The following is a 27,001-nucleotide window of genomic DNA, read 5'->3' as shown; positions in this document are numbered from 1 at the left end:
ATTAAAAAAATCGGATAATTTGGGTATACCCGATCGGGTATCGGGTTACCCGATACCCGATAATCCAAAAATCTTATACCCGAACCCGATCCCGAAACCCGAAAAATCGGATATCGGATATACAATTACCCGATATTTCGGGTTTGGATATCGGGTATCCAATTCCCGATATCCATTTTGACACCCCTAATGAGAACAATGGAAGACTAGATATACAAACTAATTAGTATAATTTGTAATAAAAAAAAGAAAGAAATGCGGTCATCATCTCTCAATTAATCCGTTGCATACCGTTAAATTTTTCTCCCAATTTTTTTACCCAATTCTGTTATAAACTGTATTCCGACTGTGATTCTGTCCTTCTGCATGCGAAAAGTTGGGCAGTTAGAGAGAGAAAGCTGGTTTTGGTAGTGAAGGAAGAGAGAGAGAGAGAGAGTGAGATCTTGATCGTGCGGCGGAGGATGGAGGGTTCCGACGGCAAGAAGAGCAACATCGACACTTCGAAGAGGAAGAAAGACATCGAAGACGACGACAACACGACTAGCAAAGATAATGCCGCTTCGAAATTGAAGTGAGTGTTTTTCTGATTTTACTTGTCTTCTTTTCCTTCCACTTTGTTTGTTGAATTCATCAACACATTGCAGGGGAGAGTGCGGCTCTTCCGTTGAGAGCCCCAAGAAGCGTGGCAAAACCATGGATGGAGAAGCTTCTGCTTCTCAGCCTGAAGATGATATGAACAATGCTGATGATGAAAAAGATGATGAATCCAGCGACGGAACGTCTGAATCTGATGATGAATCGAGCGACAACTCGTCTGAGTCTGATGATGAATCGAGCGACAAGTCGTCTGAATCTGATGATGAATCGAGCGACAGCTCGTCTGAATCTGATGATGACTCCAGTGATAAGTCTGAATCTGATGTTGATGATGAGGCTAAGGAGGAGGTGGATTCTTATGAGTATATTGATATAATGAACTGTTCATCTGATGAAGATACTGCTGCAAACATACCGAAGTGAGTTTGTTTCTCCTGATTCAAAATTAGGGTTTCATTTCCCCCAATTTTCATTCTACTGATTTTTATTCAATGTTAATGTTTTGTTTGAGATTAATTGATTGATATAATGAACTGTTCATCTGAAGAAGATACTGTTGCAAACAAACTGAAGTGAGTTTGTTTCTCCTAATTCAAAATTAGGGTTTCATTTCCCCCAATTTTCATTTTACTGGTTTTTATTCAATGTTAATGTTTGTTTATGAGATTGATTGATGAGTGAATTAATGTGGCAGGAATGAGTCTGGTGGTGAAGATGAAGGCAATGAAGATGAAAATGGTGGTGGTGAAGAAGTGTCCAATGCTATTGTAGAAGATGATTCAGATCATAAGACGACTTCTGATGAATCCACCGATGACACGTCTGGATCTGATGATGATGATAAGCAGGAGGAGGAGAAGAAGAATTCTGATGATGATAATGATGATAAGGAGGAGGAGGAGAAGAATTCTGATGATGATAATAATGATGATGATGACAAGGAGGAGAAGAAGAATTCTGATGATGAAGATGATGATAAGGAGGAGAAGAATTCTGGTGAAGATGAGCATAAGACGACTTCTGATGAATCCAGCGATGCCACGTCTGGATCTGATGACGATCATGGCTCCAAGGCTGAAGCCGATGATAAGCAGGAGCAGAAGAATTCTGATGAAGATGATCATAAGGAGAAGAAGAATTCTGAAGAAGCTGATGATAAGGAGGAGAAGAAGAATTATGATGAAGATAAGGAGGAGGAGAAGAATTGTTATGAAGAATCGTCCGACTCTGAAGAAGATGATACGGAGATGTGGATGGCCAGAAATACATACAGACTGAAACGACTCTTTACCTATAGCAATGTAAAAGATGCTAAGGGCATTGCTGGAGAAAAAGATAAGGAGGTGGAGACGAAGTCGTTGTCCAACGCTGATGAAGATGATATGGTAACGTGGATGGACAGACTCAAACCATTCCAATGGAATGGTTTCAGCAGTAGCTTTGGAATGAGGGCATCCGAGCAAGTATCCACCACTGCCACCGGAGGCGAAGAAGATAAGGTGGAGACGTCGTCGAATGATGACCGGTCCAGCAATGAAAAGCAGGAGAAGAAGGTATCTGATGATAAGAAGGCTGAGGGAAACTGATACCCAAACTTTACATGTCACTTTTGCTAGGCTGAATATTGGTTCATCAAACTCATGATTTCTCAAGTTTTATGATATTCACTTTCTCATGATCAATTTCGTTTTATTTGCTAATGTTTCTTGCATTTTGTTATGATTATTTGCGATGTTATGCATGTTTATGATTTTCAATCGTCAGATCTAATTCTTGCAATATAATGTTTTGAATTGATTAGAAATTGTAATTATAAGATGTAAAGAAAACGATCATCTAATTGTAAAAGTAATTTAATGATTTGAAAGTTTGATTAAACTAAAATCGAACAAAGCAAAAACAAAAACTTACTTAATCTAATAAATTAGAACGTTGTCTCTAACATGTTTCGTATGTAAACATAACACAAGAGCGTAATAGTACTACATGAGTACTATTTATATGCAAAATTGTGAGACTTGTGATGATGATTTCAGCGACTCCTCCTACTGCAATTTAAAACTAGGGTTTGCTTTCTCCTCTACTCGTTGTCATTATTCATCAAGAAAATATTTTCTTGCTTCGTTTTTGATTGTGAAATTGATTGATGGGTAAATGTGGCAGGGATGATGATACAGATAAGACGATATCTGATAATGAAGAAGAAGAAGAAGAAGAAGACACGTCTTCGTCTTCATTTTCTGATGACTCCAGCTATGTAATGGTGGATTCTGATGATGATGAGGAGGAGACGATTGCTGATGACGTAACTGAAGAAGATGGGAACGATTCAAACATTGAATATGAAGAAGAAGATAAGGAGGTGGTGGGTGATGTGAAGAATTGTAGGTCGGATGATCATGAGTCCAACTCTCAACAAGTGAAGAGTTATGAGTCCAATGCTCAACAAGTGGAGAAATTACGAGTCCAACGCTTAATAAGTGCAGAATTATTTGTCGGATGATGATGAGTCCAACACTGAACAAGTGGAAAATTATTCACCGGATGATGATGAGTCCAACGCTCAACAAGTGGAGAATTATTCACGGGATGATGATGAGTCTAAGGCTGAACAAGTGGAGAGTTATTCGCCGGATGATCATGAGTCTAAGGCTGAACAAGTAATGAGTTCTACGTCGGATGAAGCCAACACTGCAGAAGATGGGAGCGAGCTAGGCTGTTGAATCGGGCACTGATCCAGCAGTAGAGCTACATTAATTGATTGTTTATTTCCATGCTTTCGCATTGAAGAAGATGGGAACAACTCAAGAAGAACTGGATTAATTGGTTGGTTATTTTCACGCTTTGGCATTCACCCTGGAGAAGATGATGAACAAGTTTGATGGAAACTCATAACCATATTTTCCAATCACTTTACTTTGCTCAATATTCATTCATCAAACTTTGGTTGTTTAAGACCATTTGATCACTTTCTCCACTTTTATGATATCCATTTTTTCATGATCAATTTCTTTTTTAATTTGCTAATAATTTTGGTACCTGCATTTAGTTGACATTATTTACGATGTTATGAATTCTAGCTAGCCAATCATTTTTTGTAAATTTCTTGTGTGCGCAAGGGATAAATTTCTTGACATTGAAGAAGAAAATTTCGAAAAATCATTTTATTTGTTATAGTAATGTTTTGAACATAAATTTTCTAAAAAGTCAATTATGTTTTTGTTTGTATTGCATTGATATTTTTCTGTTATTTTCCCTAATGAAATTTGGATTATAATATTAAGTAGTAGTAGTAGTATTTATTTTATGTGCATGGTTGAATGGCGGGAATTTCGGGAGTTTTAGGGCTTGCTAGATCATGTTATTCCAGGAAATATCAATTATTTCAAATTTATACAAAGGGCAAATACTAATTGGTAAATAAATCATCAAAAATGGTCAAATTTTGATCTATTTTTTTCAAAAACTGGATTATAAATCACAATTTTTTTATTTTCGCAATTATTTCATCCGTCTACTTTGCGGCTGGAATTTGATATGAACTAGAGTTTGATAAATTGAGACGAACTAGAATTTGATAATTTTTAGCTAATTTGCCTTTCATATAAAAATAGATAAATTAAATCCCATGTACTTGTTAAAATATTATTAAATAAACTTGATTTTGCGGTGGAAATATCTAGATGTTATACAAATTAAACATCTAGATATTACGTAGAATTGTCTAGAATAGACAAGAGAAAATATCTAAATATTTTAGTAGAAATATCTAAATATCTTAGGAGAATGGGGAGTGATCAATTGCTAACTCATCATTTAATTGCTAACTACAACTAATTTAATAAGACCATAGTATTTTAGAAAACCTGTGTTATAGATATTATTTAGGACCCCCTTAGGAGAATAGTCTAGATTATAGATATTATTTAAGAATGGAGAGTGTTATATTGCTAACTCAACACTTAATTGCTAACTACAACTAAATAATAGTCATTAGATATTCAAATTAAGAGCCTAGATCATCAACCCCGAAATGTCAATGCGATCAACAAAAAACGTCAACAAGGGTATTAAGGTCAATTTACAACAAATTAGTTGTAAATAACTTTTCAAAAATATCTCATAACTTTAAAACGCATATAACTTCTCGATTTAAATTATTTTTTCGCACAACATATATCAAATTAAAGATAATTTCATAAGAATTTTAACGAGATCTCACTTGCATAGGTTCCGACGTCAAAATTTGAAATTTTTTTTGAAATTTTTTAATTTTTTCGTACAGCACAAATGTCAATATAGTATATAAAATATGTTAATATAATACATGTAGAATGTCAATATAAGCAATGTGTTAACATTCTCAAAGCATTGTGTTCACATTCTCAAAACATTGTGTTGATATTTTCGAAACACTATATTGACATTTTCATCCAAAACTCTAATTTGATAGTTTTTTTTAATCTTTTTCGATTTAATTAATAAAAACAAAAATTACACGTAGCAAATTGTAGACCACAAATTTTTTAAAATCCTATAGTCTTAAATTAATTGTAGTTAGTAATTAAATGATGAGTTAGCAATTGATCACTTTCCATTTAAAAAATATCTATATTTTTATATTTAAATATAAAAGTATTAAATAGATATTCTAAAATAAGAAGTGGATGCCTATAAATAAACCATTTTTCATATTTCTACCATATTAAATTACTCCCCAAAGATATCTCTAATATTTTCCAACGGTACTATGATAGTATATTTTCTATGTATGAGCGTAAGAAATTAAGAATCCCTATATACTAATAAATTAAACTTTTAAAATTGAAAAGAACCTATCTAAAATAACTTAATGTACGATTAGAATGAGAGAGATGCTCCATCTGGCATTCAAGCTCACTTAATTCGATAAGCATCGATAATAATAGTAAAATGGAAATATATACTCTGTAATTATCTTGAATTCTAATTAAAAAAAAAAAATCAAATTTTAAATTGAAATCGCTGAATGCCACATGTCAAACCTCTTCGGCGGCTTGAATACAGTTACTCTCACAAAATTTCCACTCTTTTTTCAATTGAAGTTATACATACACAATGTGTGTATCTAATGCAATTTGAAGCTGCAATCTTCCTTCCAAACTGCATTTTCACCCCAATAAATAAGACTCTCCTTCCTTTCCGCTTGCGATCGAGAAATACTAATTGTTAGCTAGAGAAATACTAATTGTGTCACGCGACCGCCCTTTTTAAGGTTAATAAATGCGGGTGATCGCGACTAATGAGACTTTAAGAAAGGAAAATTCCTAGGGTTTCAATAAAAGTTTGACAAAAAGAATTAATATTCAAATAACGAGTAAAAATGAGAGTAAATGCTTAGGTTTTAGAACCAAAGTCAACAATTATCATAATCTAGAATTCTAGAGCGAAAAAGGGTTCGAAAACATAATGGAGAAAAAAATAGTCATAATTCAGCGGAAGCATCCAAGAGTAAGAGTAACGCCATATATGAAGACACGCCGCCCCTCGGAATTCAAAATAAATCCAACAATGATTATAGTTTGACTCAACACTACCACAAGCTCGTCGCCGCTCAACCTGCACATAAGGAAAACACATGCAGGGCTGAGTACTATAAAATACTCAGTGAACTCATGTCGAAAACAAGTTATCAAAAAAATATTTATATTTATCATGTCATTTTCAAGTAACCATCGGAGTTTTAGCTTTAGAAAGGCCCGATGCACCAAAATTTTCTATTGTTCAAAATCACGACTGCGCAATCATTTTTCCATAGACGTTTACCATATCTGCTCATACATGACTTGGAATGTGGCCACAAACCAAGTCACTAGACCGGCCAACCCGTACGCTGACACACGGTCTACCATAGGTGTAGACTAATCCAAGTGGGGTTTGCGGCCCTACAAGGACTCGAATTCGATTTAACTAATAAATGACAAAGCCATTTCACATAGGCACGTTAAAACAAAAAATACGGCATTATAAACATTTTCGCGTTTCATTCCCATCGATAAAAAATAGTTTGGACATTGTCTTTATTTAAAAGAAAGCCCACCTCGAGTGCTTAATCCGAAATTATATTCTTTTCCTTGCGATCACGATTCATTTGCGATATATCACCTTTAGAATTTAAAAAGTAACACATAGATCAACACAAGGAATTCAAACAAAATAAGATGCATGCATCCTAAGCCTTCCATTATTTTTATCGAGTAGATTACGAATTTTTCCCAATTAAAAACTTAAAGATTTCGATCAATTCCGACCGCTCACGTTCCCAACAATGTGGCAAAGAGTTATCTTAATTGACATGGATTTAATTAACTCCATAGCCGAAAACAATAACATTTACCAGCCCAAAACCAAATTAAATTTGAAGAGCCCAAGTCCTATAAAAGAAAACACCCATTCAAATAAGATGCAAAATATTACTCCTTTTCCAAAGCACACGACAGCTCCCATTTTAAAAATAAGAACAAAACTGAAAAAAAAGTAAAGGAGAAATATAAACTCCAAAAAACAGAACACTCCCTTGTAACACGAAATTTGAAGGGAAACACACTCAACTTGAAATTTGAAAAGAAACACACACCATTTCATTACTCCCTCTCGACTTCTCGCAGGGAATAAATTTCTCATCGGCATCACACCTCCTCGATCTCTTTCTCTCCGTCGCGCAGCACCTCGTGAAGAAAGAGGAGAAATATTTGCAAATTTATTTTACTGCAATTCAAATTAAAGGAAAGTCTTTGGAAACAAGACAGATTAATTAAATTAATTTGGGCTCAAAACCTTTTCATTTACTAGTGTAGCTCATAGTTTATTTTTCACTAGACTGGACTTTTATTATTTATTTAATTTATCGGATCCAATACGGAATTGAGTCCAATAAATATTTCTCGGAGAAAAGAAATATTTAAATTATAATTTATAATTTCTCCATTGCAACTCAAACTCGTAAAAAAGTTATTTCACCTCGACAATAAAACCACTCATTCGAATAATAATTAAATTCATCCCGCATCAATTTTTCAACCAGCCACGTCACGTAATCAACGAAGTTGACTCAGTCAATGCATAGTCAAAACCCTAAATCCAAATAGGTCACTAGAATATCAAATAATTATTTCACACGCCATTTAATTTACGGACTTCAAGGTATTAAATGCAAAAAAAATTTTAGAGTTCGAAAATCAGAGTTCAAAAAAGCGGGGCATTACAAATGGCTAGTAATAGAGAGAAGAGAAGTAATTAATTGAATGTAGATCAGATCACTTATTATATGGTCATATTCAAGAAGTTATTTAATGTAAACATCATATCAAATACCAATTTATACCCAAAAAACACAATGACTCACAATAGCAGTCTGCACATCAAGTATTTCTTGTATTTTCTGCTTCTTCACGATTTGAAATTGTGTGATCTTCATCGTCGGCAACATGTCTGCGGCGGCGGCGGCAAGCGGCAGCGGAGGGATGGACGGCGACGATGACAAGAAGAGGAAGCGAGCTCTGCCCGTAGATGCTCATGATGTATTTAGTGAGAGTAGCAATGATACTGATGATGAATCTGCTCCAATCGAAAAGCCGTCAGTTTATCGATCACTTCAATTAACTTCTTGTTTGTAATTACTCTGTCAAGTAATCCTTTCTCCTGTCAATTTGTTTGTCGAATTTTGATTTCGCTGAATTAATTCTGTGTGAAAATCTTAGAATCGTGTTTATCTATCTCTGTAATCCTAGGGTTTTCTTCGTGGTGATTTACTGTGTGATGTTTGGACTCATTTTTATGCATGAGTTACTCTTCGAATTCATCAATGATTATCAAGAAATTAAAACATTCATTTGATTTATGGTAAAAATATAATAGAAGAAATGATTCAGTTAGGGTTTGTTGCAGGAAAGGGCTTTCTCCACACTGGGAAATCAAAATCATTTGATGACCTGACGAAATTGGGGAACATGAGAACTGAAGAGATTGTGAAGAAGGAAAAGACCGCAGAATAGAGATGCATCGCGAAGACGGAGGAGCTCAAAAAAAGATAGAAAACACTATAGGAAGACGAGAATGCAGAAGATGCTGAGAAATCCAAAGGTGGAGCTTCTGGTTCGCAGTCTGATCACTCTATGGCTGAAGCAGGTTTACATTACTTCTACTTGATGCAGTTTGCTGGCTGGTTTTATGATCTATTGCTCTCAATATTAAAGCTTGTTTAGGTGAGAATACTAGTCAGTGCATCTTATTCAGATTATGAATGTTTGATGTCTGGCTGATTCCTCATTGATTAAATGATGATATTGTTGGAAATATATAAGATATATGTTGGAGCAGTAATTTAGTTTGGTGGAAATATTTGAGAGGTGCATAAGTGGAATATGTGTGAAATGGCTTTGGAGAGGTTGGTGATGTGAGAAAAGTAAGACACACTTTTATTTCTCAAACTTTTTTCATAAGTTCTCAACTTTGCAAAATGTTACAACTCTCCCCTATTTATAGGGATTCATTTCATATTCTAGAATTCTCTACTAGAATCTATAATATTTTATATCTAAATATTTTCTCCATAAAAATCTAGATATTTTCCTAACATTCTAGGGAATTCTACTAAAATATCTAAATATTTTAATACATACTAATTCGAGAGAATTCTACTACATAATAGAATTCTCCTAAAATATCTAGATATTTTAATACCTAATAATATCTAGATAATTCTTCATAATATCTAGATATGGGGGAGTGATCAATTGTTAACTCTTCATTTAATTAATAACTACAACTAATTTAAGGCCATGAGATTTTAGAAAACGTGTGGTCTACAATTTGCCACGTGTAATTTTTGTTTTTATTAATAAAATTAAAAAAGATAAAAAAACTCCAAATTAGGGTTTTGGATGAAAATGTCAATATAGTGTTTCGAAAATATCAACACAATGCTTTGAGAATGTCAACACAATGCTTTAAGAATGTTAACCCATTGCTTATATTGACATTCTACATGTATTATATTGACATATTTTATATGGTATGTTGACATTTCGGCTTGTACGAAAAAATTAAAAATTTTCGAATTTTCTATCAAAAGGGGAGTGATTAATTGCTAACTCATCATTTAATTGCTAACTACAACTAACTTAAGGCCATAGGATTTTAGAAAACGTGTGGTCTACAATTTGGCACGTGTAATTTTCGTTTTTATTAATAAAATCAAAAAAGATAAAAAAAAACGCCAAATTAGGGTTTTAGATGAAAATGTCAATATAGTGTTTCGGAAACATCAACACAATGCTTTGAGAATGTCAACACGATGCTTTAAGAATGTTAACCCATTGCTTATATTGACATTCTACATGTATTATGTTGACATATTTTATATAGTATGTTGACATTTCTGCTTTACGAAAAAATTGAAAAATTTTCGAATTTTTTTCAAATTTTGACGTCGGAACATATGCATATATGATATCGTTGGAATCCTTATAAAAATATCTTTAATTTGATATATGTTATATGAATTTAAAGTTTTGGGATTTCTTTTAAAAGTTAGTTATAACTAAACATGTAGTTAATTGACATTAATACCCCTATTGATATTTTATGGAATTAATCATATGGCTTTATTGACATTTTTTGTTGATCGTATTGATATTTCTTGGTTGATGATCTAGGCCCTTAATTTGAATATCTGATGGCTATTATTTAGTTGTAGTTAGCAATTAGGTATTGAGTTAGCAATATAACACTCCCCTCTATCAAAATTTCATAAATAAATTGATTGATTAATTATTTACATGTATATAATATATGTATAGGGTAGTGATAAAATGCAAACTTATATATTGTACAAACTCAAAACTCCTCAATAAAGCTTCAACACAGTTTCAATACAATATCAACTCAGTGTAAAATTTCAAGATTTTAATGTCAACACAGTATCAACACAATATCAACACAACATCAATCATTAACTACCGTTGAAATTCTGTTGACATTTTCCTGTTGATGCTTTTTTGTGATCTGTTGACATTTTTCAATGGTCCAGATCATAGTTTTGAGTTTGTAGAATATTTAGAGTTTTCATTTGATTACATACCTATATGTATATGAGTATGAAGATTGATTGGATATATATATGGTTGTATATTTTCGTGCTAATCATATATTCCTAAATTTGTGGGATTATATATTTATGCGTGTGTAATCTATAAATATAATACATAAAATTTGTGGGAATATATAAAATTCATGTATTCAAAATCTGATTTCTTATTTTGTGGAAAAAGATTCTCGGGTCCAGAGCGGAAAGAAAAATTGCTCTGATACCACTTTGTCACGCCCGCATTTTCTAAGGATAGAAAACATGGTGAATCGCGACCAGGGGGGTTAAAGAAGCGGGGAAGAAAGGGGAAAACAACGAAACTCGACCAAAACTCAATATAATAGAAAATGGCTCGAATAAAAATCAGAGTATCACTTCAACAAGCAACAACTCAAAATGATATTATCTCAACTTATACATGAACTCAAAAGAAACAACATTCAGCGGAAGCATTTCGAGAGTAGAATAATGCTATGTATGAAGACACAACATATTCTGAACATTTGATAGACAATCTTCACTTTTATGCTCAACACCCACCGCGCTCGTCACAGCTCAACCTGCACATTTTAAAAAAAGAAATGCAGGGCTGAGTACTTGATGCACTCAGTGGACTCATGCCGAAAATATTTTATAAAAAGTATTTATCATGCCATCATTGAGTGACCTTGGGTTTTAACTTTAAAAAAAATACCCAAGACACTAAAATCATTTCCATCGTAAAATTCGACTGATCAGTCATTTTCCCATAGATGTCTACCATATCTGATCCATTGATGACAAGGAATGTGGCCACATTCCAAGTCACTAGACCGGCCGACCCAAAAGACGGCTCACGATCCCCATTGGTGTACACTAGCCTGAGTAGGGACTCACTCCCTAGTCAGACCCGAATTCGATTATCCATAGATGGCAAAAGCCACAGCAGATAGGTTCCATAGATAAAAAAAAACATGGCATGACAAATATTCATATCATTTTCACATAAAAATATACATAGGGCATTGCCCTTATTTAAAAAGAAAGCCCACCTCGTTCACTTAGCTCCTCAATCACTTTCTGCTCCAACCACAAACAATGTGCAAAGTTCACCCTTTGAAATAATATGATTTGCTAAAATTAGACTTTGTAAAATAAATAAATTTACCAATGCATGCATCCTAAGTGTGTGCGCTCAAATTATCCTTCGTCCTCATATAATAAAACAGATTCATCAAGTAAACACAAAAGTTTAGATGGTGATGAAGATGCATGAGAAAGCAGTTTTATCACTTCTAATTCGGTAGCAACGATGACGAGGTTCTTATACGCCTGATGTTGCTTCTTACTTGTAATTAAAAGACGAGTTTATATTTCAATCTCCGTCTACAACTATGGGGAGTCTAAGCTCTTTCTTTATTCATGGACTGCAAGTTTCATGGTTATGGCGAGCTCAAAGTGCCTATTATTTATGCTCTGTGTACCACGTGATGTAGCAAGACCACTTCTAGTGACATTTGGCTAATCGCGCTATGCTTTAATTACTAAGTTGTGTGTGCTTTGCTTTGTATTATGTATTGTGAAATAATAGTAACATATGGTAATGCTAAGATCAATGAGGATGATTAATTTTCCCAACATATTTTACTCTCTGAAAACATAAGTGACTCTGAGGATCCTTACTGACGTAATTAATATAGATGATTAAACATGGCTTACAATTTTAGAATTATTAGATTTAGTTAAAGTTGTAAATTGGGATATCTTAATGTAAATTTGGTCACTCTTCATGATGATCTTTATGTTATTAGTCATTTTCCAATTATATGTCATATTTTGAAGGAAACACAACCATAGAGTCATGTGGCAGTTTATACTAATATGGTGATTTTAGCAAATTCTTTGTATGCACTTCCTTGTTCCAGGATATAGTCTGATATTCATTTTCATACCAAAAGCCTACCTTCTTATGTAAGCGCTTACGTATCGTTTCTGTAATATACACCATTTAATGATCTGGAAAATAAATAATATTTCGCAATAGGAGCGTAAATGTGGATATAGCATTGAATGCATATGTCCATTTTACTATTTTCGGGTGGAAGTAGTAAATACGTTTTGCTATTTTCTTTCGATATTAACAAAGTTGGCGAGACACGTCTCACTACTTTGTGTCTCGAGATGTGTATAAATACCACCCCATCCTCCTCCATCTCATCCATCTTGTGCTCAATAGTCAATACATTGGAGCTCTTTTTATTATCAAGGGCTTTTGTCACTGATGAATTACTCAGGAGGCTTCACAGGTTCAACCCAACTTACCTCTGATTTTTGTGATTGTGTCTGCTTTTGTGTTGATACTTATATTGAAGTTTGGTTTGGGGCTTTCTCCTCTGATATGTTCCGATTCTGTCATCGGATATTTCTTTTGCGTATGTGCTCAGATTTTTTTTAATTTAACTTATAGCCTTCTGCGATCTGTTTATGGCCATTTTTATGGACATCACTAACCCCAATGCGTGCGTACACACACACACACACACAAACACCTGAATCTGAAGAGGAAATACTAAACTTTTGGTTCTTGGTATGTATTAACATAAGTTATTGAACAATGTGGCCTTTTTATGTATTGATGTTGATTTAATACCCATGTTTTGCAGGGGCTGGAGATAGAAAATGGAAATCCCTTGTGATTCTGATGGCAAATGCGCTTGGGGGAAATGAGGATGCTATGAAGTACGAACACGAACTGGATGCACCTAAGCGGTGGTATTCTTCCCCTTTGTAAAGATACAGGTATTGGTTCATTCCCCATCCTCCCAGAAAATAAAATAAGAAAAAGAAATGGAACTGTCCCTCCATTACGATGTGGAGAAATTGATGATGACAATATCTTAGTTCAGAATTTTTTTGTTTATATACTGACTGAGATACAAATTGTTTGTTTTGTAGGATGATACTATCCATCCATTACGATGTGGAAAAATTGTTTGGTAACTTTTCGTCATTAAGGCTGGAAGTTCATATAAAGTGAGGGAGTACAATATGTATACATCAACACGCCCCGGTTACCAGTGGCTAGCTTCTTGAGCACAATCTTCCATGCCTGCCTCTGTCTCTGAGAAGATATAGCGGTGAAACCACCGGTTAGAGGCAAATTATAGCCATAACGAAGGAGACATGACCACAAATCTCCACTATGTCCAAGAAATATAAGAGTCTCTAAATCATCGATATGAGATGAAAACTGTGAACTATTGGAATGTAGGAAATAGACCTCGTTGCAACTTTAGAATTTTAAGTTATTGAAATTCATAGGACCTTAGTGAGTCCTGTCTCATGATGCTGGATGCGGTAGAATAACTTTATCAGTGCGAGTTTTCTAGCCTAGATCGTTTCGTTTATCACTTTTGTACCAAGAAGAAGTCGTGTGTAATAGGTTAAGATTTGGATCCAAATGTTATGAATCATTTGGAAAATCACATACTCCATATGTCATGGACTTGATTTTGAGGTGGTTCTTCAATTACTCCTCCTTCCGTTTTATATAGTGAATTCAGTTATTTAATAATTCCATTTTCAAGTATGATTTGCCATTTTGATAGCTATAAAATTATAAACCAGTTTTAAACAAAAGAACTCCGGTCACTTATGGATCTATAGATCACAAAAGAACTCCGATAACTCTTTATACTATCATCTTCTGCAATAGAATTAAATGTAAAATTTTCATTACAATAAAGCATACAAATGTAGAACTAGGGATCTATAGATCATTGTCAAGTGTATGTAGTTTAATATACTACCTCCATTTACGAAAAAATAAAAAAAAATTTAATTTCAGTTCATCAATCAAAATTAGTCTGTTAATTTAAGATGGACACCATTATTATTTAGCTTATTACAAATATTTTAACTAATTTTTTTCTATATCTCTCTCACTTTATCAATTTTACATTACCTATACTATTTTTTGAGAACCAAAGATGTAGTAGTATAACTTAATTAGGTTGTTGGATTCCTAAATTGTACACTAGCATTAGTAATTCAATCTTCCCTTAAAAAGTTCATAACTTTGTGCTCTTGCTATGGATTTGTTCAAATGATAAAGGAATAGCCAATGCTACCATTGGAGAGAGAAATTATGTACAACTAGTTCATACAAGCCCAAGTGATAGTAATAATACATTGCATAACTTTAAGATATGAATATAAAGTAAACTATTAACGATATTGATGAGGCAGACTGTTAACACAGTTATGTTTGCAAAAAAAATTTCCATAGTTCAATATGATGACCTTGTCACATTTACTTAGGAAAAGGTTATTGCTATAATTTTTGTACTCCCATCAATTATATTTATATCATTCAATATAAGGAAAATGTTAGCCACTTAATATTTTTTCTCAAACCACAGATCACATTATCAAAACCAGGTCATCACTCATCAGTGCTCAATAAATAGATTAAGGTAATTCAAAATAGTAAAAGAAACTGAAATGATAGTTCAAATCTTATAAGTACATTGAAACAATTTGTCTACTCATTTATGGATGTGTATGGAACCAAGTCGACCATGAATTGGTTGCTCTTGAACAAGTCTTGGCTCTTTAGTGCTTAGTTCAGATGTTACGGAAGCTTTAAGCACTTTTATTTGATAATCATTTTGTTTTATTGTTAAAATCTTTGAAATAGGAAAATGCACATATAATGGTATAGTAGTACTTTTCCTATTTAAGATTGTGTAATTTTCCATAATAGTGGTATAATGAATGTTTCCTAATAAATACTCCCCCCACCCCGCTTTAGCAGTCCCATTAACTTTTCTGCCATCTTTTTGTAAAAATGATAAAAAAATAGTTAAAGTGGAGAAATGGTAAAGTAAGATAGACAATAATGTAGATAAAACTCTTCTCTATATTATTCTCTCTCTTAATTTACCATTTCTCATATTTAACTATTTTTTATCATTTTTATAAAAAGATGGCAGAAAAGTAAATGAGACTGCTAAAGCGGGACGGAGGGAGTATTTGTGTAGTTGAAGGTGGACCCTTTTATTTTAACATTTGTCAAAAAGTAATTGGCTGGACACACCACGTCAATGCCAAGTCAATCTCATAATGCCAAGTGGTGTGGATGGACCATTTTTATTTACAATAATACTATGCAGCCACATTATGGCCACCCACACAAGGGTATAATAGTACTTAAACACTATTAAAATATTTAAAAAAACTAAACCTAGTTGTTAGTGCATAAGTATTTTACAGGATAAGCCTTTCTTTAAAAACTCTATATTTTGCATTAATGTAGGACTCTTTATTCTTTCAGCTTTTCTTCAATAGTACAAAATTAATATTCGGACCATATTTTATAAATAAAGGAGATTAATACGACTAAGGAGTAAGGACGATAATTTATATAGTTTGAATTAATGATGATTTATAAATCAAATGATCAGAATATAATTGAAAAGAATGATAAAAGTAATAATGTTAATAATAATAGTGATATTAACACGTTAAATACTACTGTTACTACTATTATTATTAGATTATATCACACCTTCAAAATCTTATTTATAAAATATCATAGGATTATTATAATTTTCATAGTTTTCCGTTCATCTATACTCAATAGAATTGAAGTTGGCTGTTGGAGTTTCATGGTTTTCTACTTATCTATATACAAAATTGCAGCTAACTAAGTGAGTTACATGATCTTGTAGTCCTATGTCCTGTATATCCAATGCTATAGGTAGCTACATATCTTAGTATTCATCTATATTTATAGTAATCGAGACAATTACATGTTTTTGTAGTCATCCACACTCAATATTACCAAAGCTGGCTAGCTAGCTATGTAAATACTCCATCCGTCCCACTTTAGCAGTCTCATTAACTTTTCTGTCCCTTTTTTGTAAAAATGATAAAAAATAGTTAAAGAGGTGATATGGTAAATTAAGAGAGAGAATAATATAGATAAGAGTCTTATCTACATTATTGTCTCTCTTATTTTACCATTTCTCCACTTTAACTATTTTTTTTATCATTTTTACAAAAAGAATGCAGAAAAGTCAATGGGACTGCTAAAGCGGGACGGAGGGAGTATATTAGAGCATCCACAACGCATCTCCAAGCTGTCTCTATCTCGTCTCTCAGAGACGAGACGGATAAGAGACATGAAGGAACTGGCAGCGGAAGCGGTGCGAGGGAATAACATAATTTAACAATTATTAATCGCACAAATACATCCCATAATAATCAGATCTATTTAGCAGATTATATAGACAAAATCTATTCGCGTAATTCTCACATGTATCATGCTCATAACTTGAATTAATCATGCTTTAAGAATATTGAAACCTAAAACATGCTTTTCTACGGAGCAGAAATAATACCTAATTAATTCTCTAAAGAATTGAAGATGGCTAGCAGCTTCTCCACGTGACGCTTTGAATACTAGACCACGGATCTTCTCTCTGGTTCCCGAACTGTACTCCGATATCAGTGTGGACTGATCTCACCAGAATACCAAGACTTAAATAAAGAAGACAGAAGAAATCCTTTTGGGAATAGGACAAAAATTTCGAGCTCCACTCTATAGGGGGGGATGAAAATTTGAGTATTAAAACTTATGATTTCTGTCTCCCTTATTCTCCTATTTATATTAAGTTCCTTTTGGGTCTAGACAGAGATCTATGGAAGGTTTTGGATATGGCTCATCCAATTTACTTTTAACTAATTAAATTGAACCCACAATTTAATATAAGCTTTAATTAGAATATTACGAGCAGCCACTACAGAAGTAATATTGAACTCTCCCCATCCAAATCCGAAATTATAAGTAATCCGAGTTTCCGTTTAACTTTCATTTCCCACGCTTAAGATAAAAATGTCCATTAATTAATTAGTGTCTGCTATGGATTTAATTAATTAACTTCTTATTAATTCCAAGAGTGGACTTGACATAAAACGCTTATTTATTATTCATAGAGTAATCAAACTCCAACTGCCTAGGTTCCGAATAATAAAACCTTGTTCGCGCTCCTCTTGAGGACATTATCAAACGAGACTCACATCGCGCACGATTCAATATAATAGCAATCCTAGCACCGCTAGATATTAATCACCACTACCCAATATATCAGGTTTATTGGGTTACGAAAAACCCGCACCATTTGATAAGTCAAAGTAATGCATAATCAATACCGTATGCTCAATGCTAACCTACATTGATTAAGAAACAAATATTTATCAAGACCTCGCCTTTCAGTAGATAGCCTAAGGACAAGTCTTGCTGTTAGATCCGTTCAGTGCTATACCACATCAATGCCATCTTAATTCAGTAAGGGTTAGAAATATGCGGACTGACATTGCACCTTTCTCGATGGGTAGTCTAATTCCATCTAGGTTGTGAAATTCTTCTTTTTCTTTGTTTAGGACTGACCGTGTTACCTTAAAGTGGACGCCGCCCACAACCGGTCTACTAAAACAAAGACTTAGACTTTGTTAAGTTAACTTATACATTTAAACATGCATAAACATCCATTAAATGTAAAACATAACAACATTATAAAAAAAATAATCTATTTTATTTCTTAGAAAATAAAATAAGAGTTTTACAGTATTCAATCACTCGAAACGTGATTTCTAGTATACAAACTCTAACAAGACAGCGATGCAAGCTCCGTCTCGTCGCCACCTCGTCTCCGTCTCGTCCTGCGTCTCCTTCCGAAGAGGCAAGTCGCGAGACGTCTCGCCACGCGCCTTGGCGACGTGGCGAGCTGTGGTTCGTGCGTGACTCCCACTCGCCGGCCCACGAGTGGGCATCGTTTATATCCGTTAAAATCGATTTTTTTAATTGTTTTTTAAAAATCAGAAAAATTAAAAAATTAAAAAAATATATATAAAAAAAATTCCAAAAATTATACTCCCTCCGTCCCATAAAAGTTGAGACAAAACTTTTGGGCACAGAGGTTAAGAATTTATATTAAATAAATAGGAGAGATGAAAAAAGTAGGAAAAATAAGAGAGAGTAAAGTAAATGATGGAATAAAGTAAGAGTGATTAGATGTTTTGTCTTTTTTTAAAAAAAGAAATAACTCAACTTTCTAGGGACGAAGGGAGTACTAGCCGTTTATAGCCGTGTTTTTCAAATTTGTAAATTTTTTTCAATTTTTTTAAAGCCTCCAATCGCTTTTATAATTACGAAATCTTTTCCACAAAATTTTTTTTAGGATTTTAATTATGTATTTTTTATATTTTTAGGATTTTAAATTGTAATTTTATTTTATTTAATGAAGTTTTTTTTTTTTTTTGGTAAATGAATTTGTTGAAAATAAAAATAAAAAATGAAATTGAATGAATAGTTAAGAGATGTGATGGTTAGGAGATGGAGGAATGTAGACGATGTCTCTAAGTTAAGAGATGGATTGAAAAAATATAGTGAGACCCATAAATAGTGAAGAGATGAGAGTTATGAGGTGGATAAGAGACCTAATCTATAGTTGATACAATCAATGCGACTTGGCCATTATCTATTGTTGTAACTTGTAGTCATATATACTCTTGACACTTTCTAACCTTGATGGGGCTACACATAGTTTTATAGCGCTTTATACTTTATATTTTCGTACCTGACTGGAAATTATTTATAACTTTTCATAATGCAGAACATATAGCTGACACGTTGATTAGGACGTGTCTTGTGTTGGTTGTCTGCATGAAATTGATAGTACGTGTGTCATGTGTCAAATGTAAATAAATGTAAATAAATCGCTTTAGCCACATGCCTTACTTCAGTGATCAGGTTTCAATTCATATGTTTATTCCGATTCTTAGAAGTATTTCTCTTATTTTGCAGAAGGGTTCTACCCATTCGTTACGATGTCAAAACCCCATTTAACCATTCATTACTATGTGGAAATTTCATTTGCTATCTTGACTGCAGAAGTTCCGGAAGATTCGTAAAGTCAGTCGTAAATTGAAGTCACAAGTCAGTCTCCTTCTAGGACTTGTAAAGTTTCTATTCTTTTGTTTACTTACAACTAATTCTGGTGAATAATTTGATAATGCCTTACTCAGTTTGATCATCCTTTCAGGAACGACGAGCATATAAGGATTAGCATGTTCGATGTAAAATAAGTATTCGTGCTTTTGAATATCTAGGTTTACAAAGACTACTGAGAATGATGACCAAAGAATGCCGCTTACTCATAGACATGAGTGCAGACGAACGAGGCAGTATTCTCGTGTTAGAGAGTGCATTCACGTATCTGGATCAAAGTCTGATAGTTGGCCAAATATTTGGGCGTTTGGTATAAAACATGGATCCCGATACGGGTACCACATGAACACGATTTGATTGTTGTAATTTTCTAGTATTTTGGTTACACTTTTTTTTTCTTAAAGATGGTTCTTCACTTATCCCCATGATGATACAAACCCTTGATAGATTTGATGGAGAAGAACATATCACCAATTAATTTTAGCTTAAGTGTCTTGGTCACCACAGTTTTATGTCAATAAATATTACTCCGCTAGTATTGATATGCAGTACAAAATGATCTAGTAAAAAAATGCTCAATAAATGGTGATATAGTAAGTCGAAACTAAACCAATTCAATGCTTCAATAAATCATTTATTTTATAGAATATTTTCGTCAATCTTACAACATAAGTTTATTTGGATTGAATTTTATATTTTATTATTAATCAAAGTCTTAAAATATGGAAAGACGCTTGTGCTTGAGCTCATTTAACATGTTCTTAGATTCCTAACTTAGGACTCTCAGGAAGGGCCTTATTACAAAATGCATGTCAATTCAAGCTTAAGAGACAAACACACAACATGGAGAAAAGAGTGATTGGAGAAAAGAGTGATATGGCTAACGTAAATTAATTTCCACTTTGTAATGTTACTCTTGAAAATAATTATGAAAGCAGTGATGTGGTTCTTGAAAGCAAGAATGAAAAGCAAGAGAGGTAAATCAATATGTCAATATCTTGAATTGTTTATAATTTCATGCATATTGAGTAATCGGTGATGCTATAATTTTATGAGTTTAGTAAAGGTAAAACCAAATAGCCTCAAATCTCCAACTAAACGTAACTATGTCTTCCGATATGATTAATATCTATATTTTCAAACCAACTGATTGTGGATTCATATCTTCTTGCAGAATTGTTAATTTTGAAGCTATTCTTTCTACAATAGTATACCAGCAAAAATAAGTGAAGATTTTACAAAATAGTTGCCCATACATTTTTTTAATGATTTGCAATAAGACAATTAAAATAAGAGTAACGTATATATAGTAATAAAAAGTAAGATAAGAAACTAAAATAAGATAAGCATAAATAGTATAATTAAAAACACAAATTAGATTAAATAGCTGGGAGAGAAAGATAATACTCCACATAATTGGACGGACAGAAGTTTCTTCACTGAAATTGTATTTTTTATTAATAGAATTGGTATTCATAGAAGATTTGATAGTAACTCAAAATTAAATTAATAGTAGTAATAAATATCTTTCAAACCTTGTGATAGTAACTCAAAATTAAATTAATAGTAGTAATAAATATCTTTCAAACCTTGTGATCTATCAAATTATTGTCCAAGTGGAAGCAATACTACACCCCACCCCGAAGTTGGAAAATTATCTTCATAGCCCCAACAATTAATAAGCTTATGTTTATTATATCTTTCATGAGAAATAAAAAACCTTTAGCCATATCTAGGATTTGTGCAACAATAGAGCAACATAATTTGCTGACAATAGAACTGTTAAAGAAAGAACTTTGTATCCTTTCCTCCTAATGGTGTCAGATTTGGACCTTAAAAAAACTAAAAATTGTAAAACAAAAGCAACTGAACCAAGCGAGAAGATAACTAAGCCAATTGTATAAAGTATTAAAGTATTTGTTGCTGCACAAACCACTGATATCTGCGTATTGGTAAGCAGTTTCTCTGACATTAGATCATCGGATAATAGCAGGACCAGAAAAAAAAATCTAATAATCATCTAATGGCACAAAGGAAAGTGGTGCACGAAGATGAAGTAATTAGTGCGGCTGTAACTAAAATTGTAAATCAAAAGAAGGCTTTGATAAAAAAAAGTAATTTGATTGGGAGGTTAGGAAGTAAAAGGAGTGCTGGAGGAATGAAATTGAAATTTGTAGAAAAATTAATGCCTGAATGAATCAAAAAGTAAAAACATAAAATAAAATTGACTTACATAAAATCAGGGACTAAAAGAGTTATCATTTCAGCTGATATTGGCTCCAGGCCCTTATATGATAGAGTCTCCTGGAACCCTGCTTTGAGACAACCAGGGTTTTTTATGAGATTATGCATGTTTTAATACTTCATAACCTAAAACTTTTAAATACCGAAAGGAAATGACGTCGTCTGTGAGCCCTGCTTATCTTCAAGAAATCAAACAAAGCAACTTAATAGCATTGCTCAACAAAGAGACATCTATACTCCAAATAATCCAAAACAAAATAGCCACCGACGCATGCGAACTGCCAACTTGAAAACAAAGAATCATAGCACAAGAGTCACAAGATAACAGCGAGAGTGGGTGGCTCCACTTTGCATTAATAACCTCCCGCTCCTCCGCTTACTCACATATTTTTAGATTTTAATCAAACGTTTAGATGGCTTTAATTATACATTTTTAATTTAATATAATTTTTTAAATTAAATGGCAATCTTGTAAATTTTTCCAAAACTCCCGTTTTATATATTGTATAGATAAGATAGATTAGCTTTTCTATTAATTGTATTATTTTTCATAAGCTAAAATTATCGAGTACTTCTTATTTTCCACTTATTTTTTTGATTTATCAGTTACTAGTATATTCTGTTTATTTTCACGAATAAAAATTTGAATTATAATTATTCTAGCTTTAGGAGAAATTTTGGGGATTAGGGCTCGCTGGATTGAAGAACCACATTCCAACATTTGAGATATGTTGGGGATTTGGTGGAATGCGGAGCGCGCACGGTGGTGGCGCAGGGCTACGTGCCGCCGCCCCTCAGTGACGAGGTAGTAATTAGTTATTTCCTATTCAATTTCTCTTTTTCTGTACTTTGATCGTTGTAGTTTCGATTTAAATGTGGATTAGGGTTCATCTGTTCAATTGATTGGTTTAGCTTTCACTACTCTTATTTCAATTTTAAAATTTTAGCCTATTTGTGTTTATGATCAAAGGATGGCTCTCAGTGATATTGATATTGCTCTAAATCGACTTAATCAATCAAACTGAAGTCTATAAATAATTTTGATACAATTTAGGTAACTAGGAAGAATCCCCACTGCCGTTTGATCTAAAAACGACCAAACATTAGTTTAGATGGTGATGAAGATGCATGAGAAAGCAGTTTTATTACTTCTAACTCGGTAGCAACGACGAGGTTCTTTTACTCCTGATGCTGCTTCTTACTTGTAATTAAAAGACGAGTTTATATTTCAATCTCCGTCTACAACTATGGGGAGTCTAAGCTCTTTCTTTTTCATGGACTGCAAGTTTCATGGTTATGACGAGCTCAAAGTGCCTATTTTTTATGCTCTGTGTACCACGTGACGTGATGTAGCAAGACCACTTCTAGTGACATCTGGCTAATCGCGCTATGCTTTAATTACTAAGTTGTATGTGCTATGCTTTGTATGTAAACTATAGAGTGTTAGGAATCGTGAAAAGTGGGTCTTCGCTTGAAAGAGAAAAGAAATGGCAAAGGCCCCCCCATGACCATAGGGATGTCCTTTATTAGTTCTCTTTCTGGACATTCTTCTGGGAAAAGGAAAGGTAGAATAAAAACAATGGAAAAAAGGCAAAGAACCAAGAGAATGGAAAGAAACTATTTTTTTTTAGCATGATTGATTGATTCAGTCACGCCAAGGAAGTTTCAAATGGCTTCGCCTAAAGGCCGGATAAAACTCCTAACTCCTAAGATTGGAACTTTCTTGTTTACTTTTCATCTTGTTGCGCAGCTCATGGGATTCTTGATCTCGGACCTTTCCGTCGATCATGGATTTTCCCATGATTTCACTCATAAACTGGGACTTTTTCAACGATTGATTGCCGACTTTTTCACAATCGAGGAAGGCCTAAAGGCCAAGGAAGTTTTCAGACGGAAACGATTCTAGGAGAAGTTCGAATCCGTTCCGTTCGGATATTGATTGGTCTTGGTTTGACATGGTTTACGCGTTACTGGTTCCCGGAAGAGTTAATATCTCCATTAGCTAAACCCTTTCTTACCCTGCCTTTTGACTCGTATTTTGTTCGTACACAATCAACGGAGGCCTTCCCGACATATGTTGCAACGTCTTCAATAGCATGCTCTTACTTCGTTTTTCCCTTAATAAGTCATCAAATTTGGTGCTTTTTGATCCCCAGTTGCTATGGGGAACAAAGGAGGAAATACAATCGATTCCTCCATTTAAGTGGTTCTCGCTTCTCCTTGTTACTCTTCCTAACTCTTCCCCGGGTAGTTCCCAATGTTTGAAGATGTGAATAATAGTAACATATGTTGATGCTAAGATCAATGAGGATGATTAATTTTCCCAACTTTTTTTACTCTCTGAAAACATAAGTGACTCAGAGGATCCTTACTGACGTAATTAATATAGATGATTAAACATGGCTTACAATTTTAGAATTATTAGATTTAGTTAAAGTTGTAAATTGGGATATCTTAATGTATATTTGGTCACTCTTCATGATGATATTTATGTTATTAGTCATTTTCCAATTATATGTCATATATTGAAGGAAACACAACCATAGAGTCATGTAGCAGTTTATACTAATATGGTGATTTTAGCAAATTCTCTGTATGCACTTCCTTGTTCCAGGATATAGTCCCATATTCATTTTCATACCAAAAGCCTACCTTCTTACATAAGCGCTTACGTATCGTTTCTGTAATATACACCATTTAATGATCTGGAAAATAAATAATATTTCGCAATGGGAGCGTAAATGAGGACATAGCATTGAATGCATATGTCCATTTTACTATTTTCGGGTGGAAGTAGTAAATACGTTTTGCTGTTTTCTTTCGATATTAACAAAGTTGGCGAGACACGTCTCACTACTTTGCGTCTCGAGATGTGTATAAATACCACCCCATCCTCCTCCATCTCATCCATCTCGTGCTCAATAGTCAATACATTGGAGCTCTTTTTATTATCAAGGGCTTTTGTCACTGATGAATTACTCAGGAGGGTTCACAGGTTCAACCTAATTTACCTCTGATTTTTGTGATTGTGTCTGCTTTCGTGTGATATATTATTATTGAATTTTGGTTTGGGGTTTTTTCCGCTGATATGTTCCAATTTTGCCCATCGGTTGTTTCTTTTATTTAGCTGCTCAGATTTTTTTTAAGTATGCTTATAGCCTTCTGCGATCTGTTTATGGCCATTTTTATTGACATTACTATCCCCAATGCACACACGCAAACACCTGAATCTGAAGAGGACATAAGCCACTGAAAAACTTTTGGTTCTTGGTATTGGTTTGAATTAACAAGTAAGTTATTGACCAATGTGGCCTTTGTATATATTGACGTTGATTGAATATCCATGTTTTGCAGGGGCTGGAGATCGAAAATGGAAATCCCTTGTGAATCTGATGGAAAAAGCGCTTGGGGGAAATGAGGAATTGAGGATGCTACCAAGTACGAACAAGAATAAGAGGCACCTAAGTGGTGGTATTCTTCCCCTTTGTAAAGATACAGGTATTTGTTCATTCCCCCCTCCCCCCCAGAAAAATAAAATAAGAAATAAGCAATGGAACATATTTTGGCTATAACTTTCATTTTAGTCTGTAATTCTTTCACTAAGCACAATGAATTCATTGCCATCCCTGCCAGATCTGATGACAGTATTTTAGTTCAGAATTTCGATGTTTGTTTGTAATACTGAGATACAAATTGTTTGTTTTGTAGGATGGTACTATCCATCCATTACGATATGGAGAAATTGTTTGGTACCTTTTCGTCATTAAGGCTGGAATAGTCTTATGAAGTGGTGGAGTGGAGTATGTGTTTGTGAGAGCGCAAGCTTGACATCAAAAAGATGCTTCTGCTATGGCTAGCTTCTTAACCACACATCTTCCATGCCTGCCTTTGTCTTGTCTCTGAAGGATATAGCGGTGAAACCACTGGTTAGAGGCAAATTATAACCCAAATGAAGATGGACTGTGAATCTCCACTATGTCCAAGAAATATATACAAGATTCTAAATCTTCGATAGGTGATGGGTTCCAGTGAGCTGTTGGAATGTAGGAAATAGACCTCATTGCAACTTTAAAAAAATATGTTATCGAATTGCATAGGACCTTAGTGAGTCCTGCGTAATAATGCTGGATGCGGTAATCCTTGCAAGTTTTCTGGCCATCTGTTTCTCCGCGCAGTTTATCTCACTTTTGTAGTTTGAGGGGTTTTCTTGTACCAAGAGGAAGTCGTGTAATAGGTTAAGATTTGGATCCAAATGTTATGAATCATCTGTAAAATCACATGATTTTGATATCATATTTGACCTTTGCTTATGGTAATTGGCTGTTCAATTGCTCCAACTTCAAGAGTAACGCCTATTCATTTATTCTTTTCAAATAGTCTATGATTTGCCATTTTGATAGCTACAAAATTATACCCCAGTTCTAAAACAAAAATAACTTCGATCAAGTTTATGGCCAAGTATTATAGGAGTAGTATTATTCTCTTTTGCATCAGAACAAGAGTTAAGATTGATTGTATCCAATTATCTGAGTGTAAAATTTTCATTAAAAACTAGCATACACAAATGTAGAACTCGGGATCTATAGATCATTGTTAAGTATGTTTAGTTTAAATCCTTAAAAAAAAAAAGTATGTTTAGTTTAATATATGAGTAAAGGCTAAAATTGGTCCCGAACATATGGTCATTTTACCTTTTTGGTTATAAACATTATCTTTTGGATTTTTTGGTCCTGAACATATGGAAATTTGATCATTTTAGTCCTCCGTCAACATTTCCGTTAAAAACTAACGGTAACGGGCTTAATCTCGATTTTGAACAAATTAAACTTTTAATTCTGATTTTTTACTCCCTAATTAATTCTCTAATTATTTTTATAATTATTCTTTTAAAATTAAAATTAAATAATCATTTAGACAGCATGCTCAACAAGATCAATCAAACTATCGACGTTAAACGAATAGTCATAAATTGAAACACCCCTGGGAGAGGATCCTCTGCTATGGCTAAAACACAACTAGTTTTAGGCCAAATGTGAGCAATT

General features: G+C 33.7%; 2 protein-coding genes and 3 long non-coding RNA genes across 6 annotated transcripts; all 5 read left to right on the top strand.

Moving 5' to 3' along the window:
- The first annotated feature begins 732 nt into the window (after positions 1 to 732).
- On the top strand, positions 733 to 2,183 carry LOC125210159 (uncharacterized). The gene is made up of 2 exons (XM_089066654.1): positions 733 to 1,016; positions 1,292 to 2,183. The coding sequence occupies exons 1-2, from the start codon at positions 733 to 735 to the stop codon at positions 2,181 to 2,183; spliced, it is 1,176 nt and encodes a 391-aa protein (XP_088922780.1).
- Positions 2,184 to 8,063: 5,880 nt separating this feature from the next.
- On the top strand, positions 8,064 to 8,840 carry LOC148930920 (uncharacterized). Its single transcript, XM_089066653.1, has 2 exons — positions 8,064 to 8,216; positions 8,682 to 8,840. Exons 1-2 carry the CDS (start codon positions 8,064 to 8,066, stop codon positions 8,838 to 8,840), a joined length of 312 nt encoding a protein of 103 aa, XP_088922779.1.
- A 4,070-nt stretch (positions 8,841 to 12,910) lies between these two features.
- Positions 12,911 to 14,234, top strand: LOC125216097 (uncharacterized). Its single transcript, XR_007175354.2, has 3 exons — positions 12,911 to 13,008; positions 13,366 to 13,501; positions 13,658 to 14,234. It is a non-coding gene; the product is annotated as an uncharacterized LOC125216097 (long non-coding RNA).
- A 5,278-nt stretch (positions 14,235 to 19,512) lies between these two features.
- Positions 19,513 to 20,253, top strand: LOC125216265 (uncharacterized). Its single transcript, XR_007175396.2, has 2 exons — positions 19,513 to 19,724; positions 19,810 to 20,253. It is a non-coding gene; the product is annotated as an uncharacterized LOC125216265 (long non-coding RNA).
- Positions 20,254 to 22,544: 2,291 nt separating this feature from the next.
- LOC148930919 (uncharacterized) lies at positions 22,545 to 26,302 on the top strand. 2 transcript variants are annotated; one of them, XR_016136692.1, is made up of 3 exons: positions 22,545 to 22,764; positions 25,314 to 25,457; positions 25,668 to 26,302. It is a non-coding gene; the product is annotated as an uncharacterized LOC148930919 (long non-coding RNA). The 2 variants fall into 2 exon arrangements; XR_016136691.1 differs by lacking the exon at positions 22,545 to 22,764 and adding an exon at positions 24,228 to 24,954.
- Positions 26,303 to 27,001: the final 699 nt, after the last annotated feature.

The sequence above is a fragment of the Salvia hispanica genome, chromosome 3 (genome assembly GCF_029641045.1).
Source record: "Salvia hispanica isolate PSC_SH4W2 chromosome 3, Shi_PSC_v1, whole genome shotgun sequence".
In the NCBI taxonomy this organism is placed as follows: Eukaryota; Viridiplantae; Streptophyta; class Magnoliopsida; order Lamiales; family Lamiaceae; genus Salvia; species Salvia hispanica.
The sequence above is the reverse complement of the archived record's forward strand: the minus strand, read 5'-3'. Positions and strand labels throughout refer to the sequence as shown.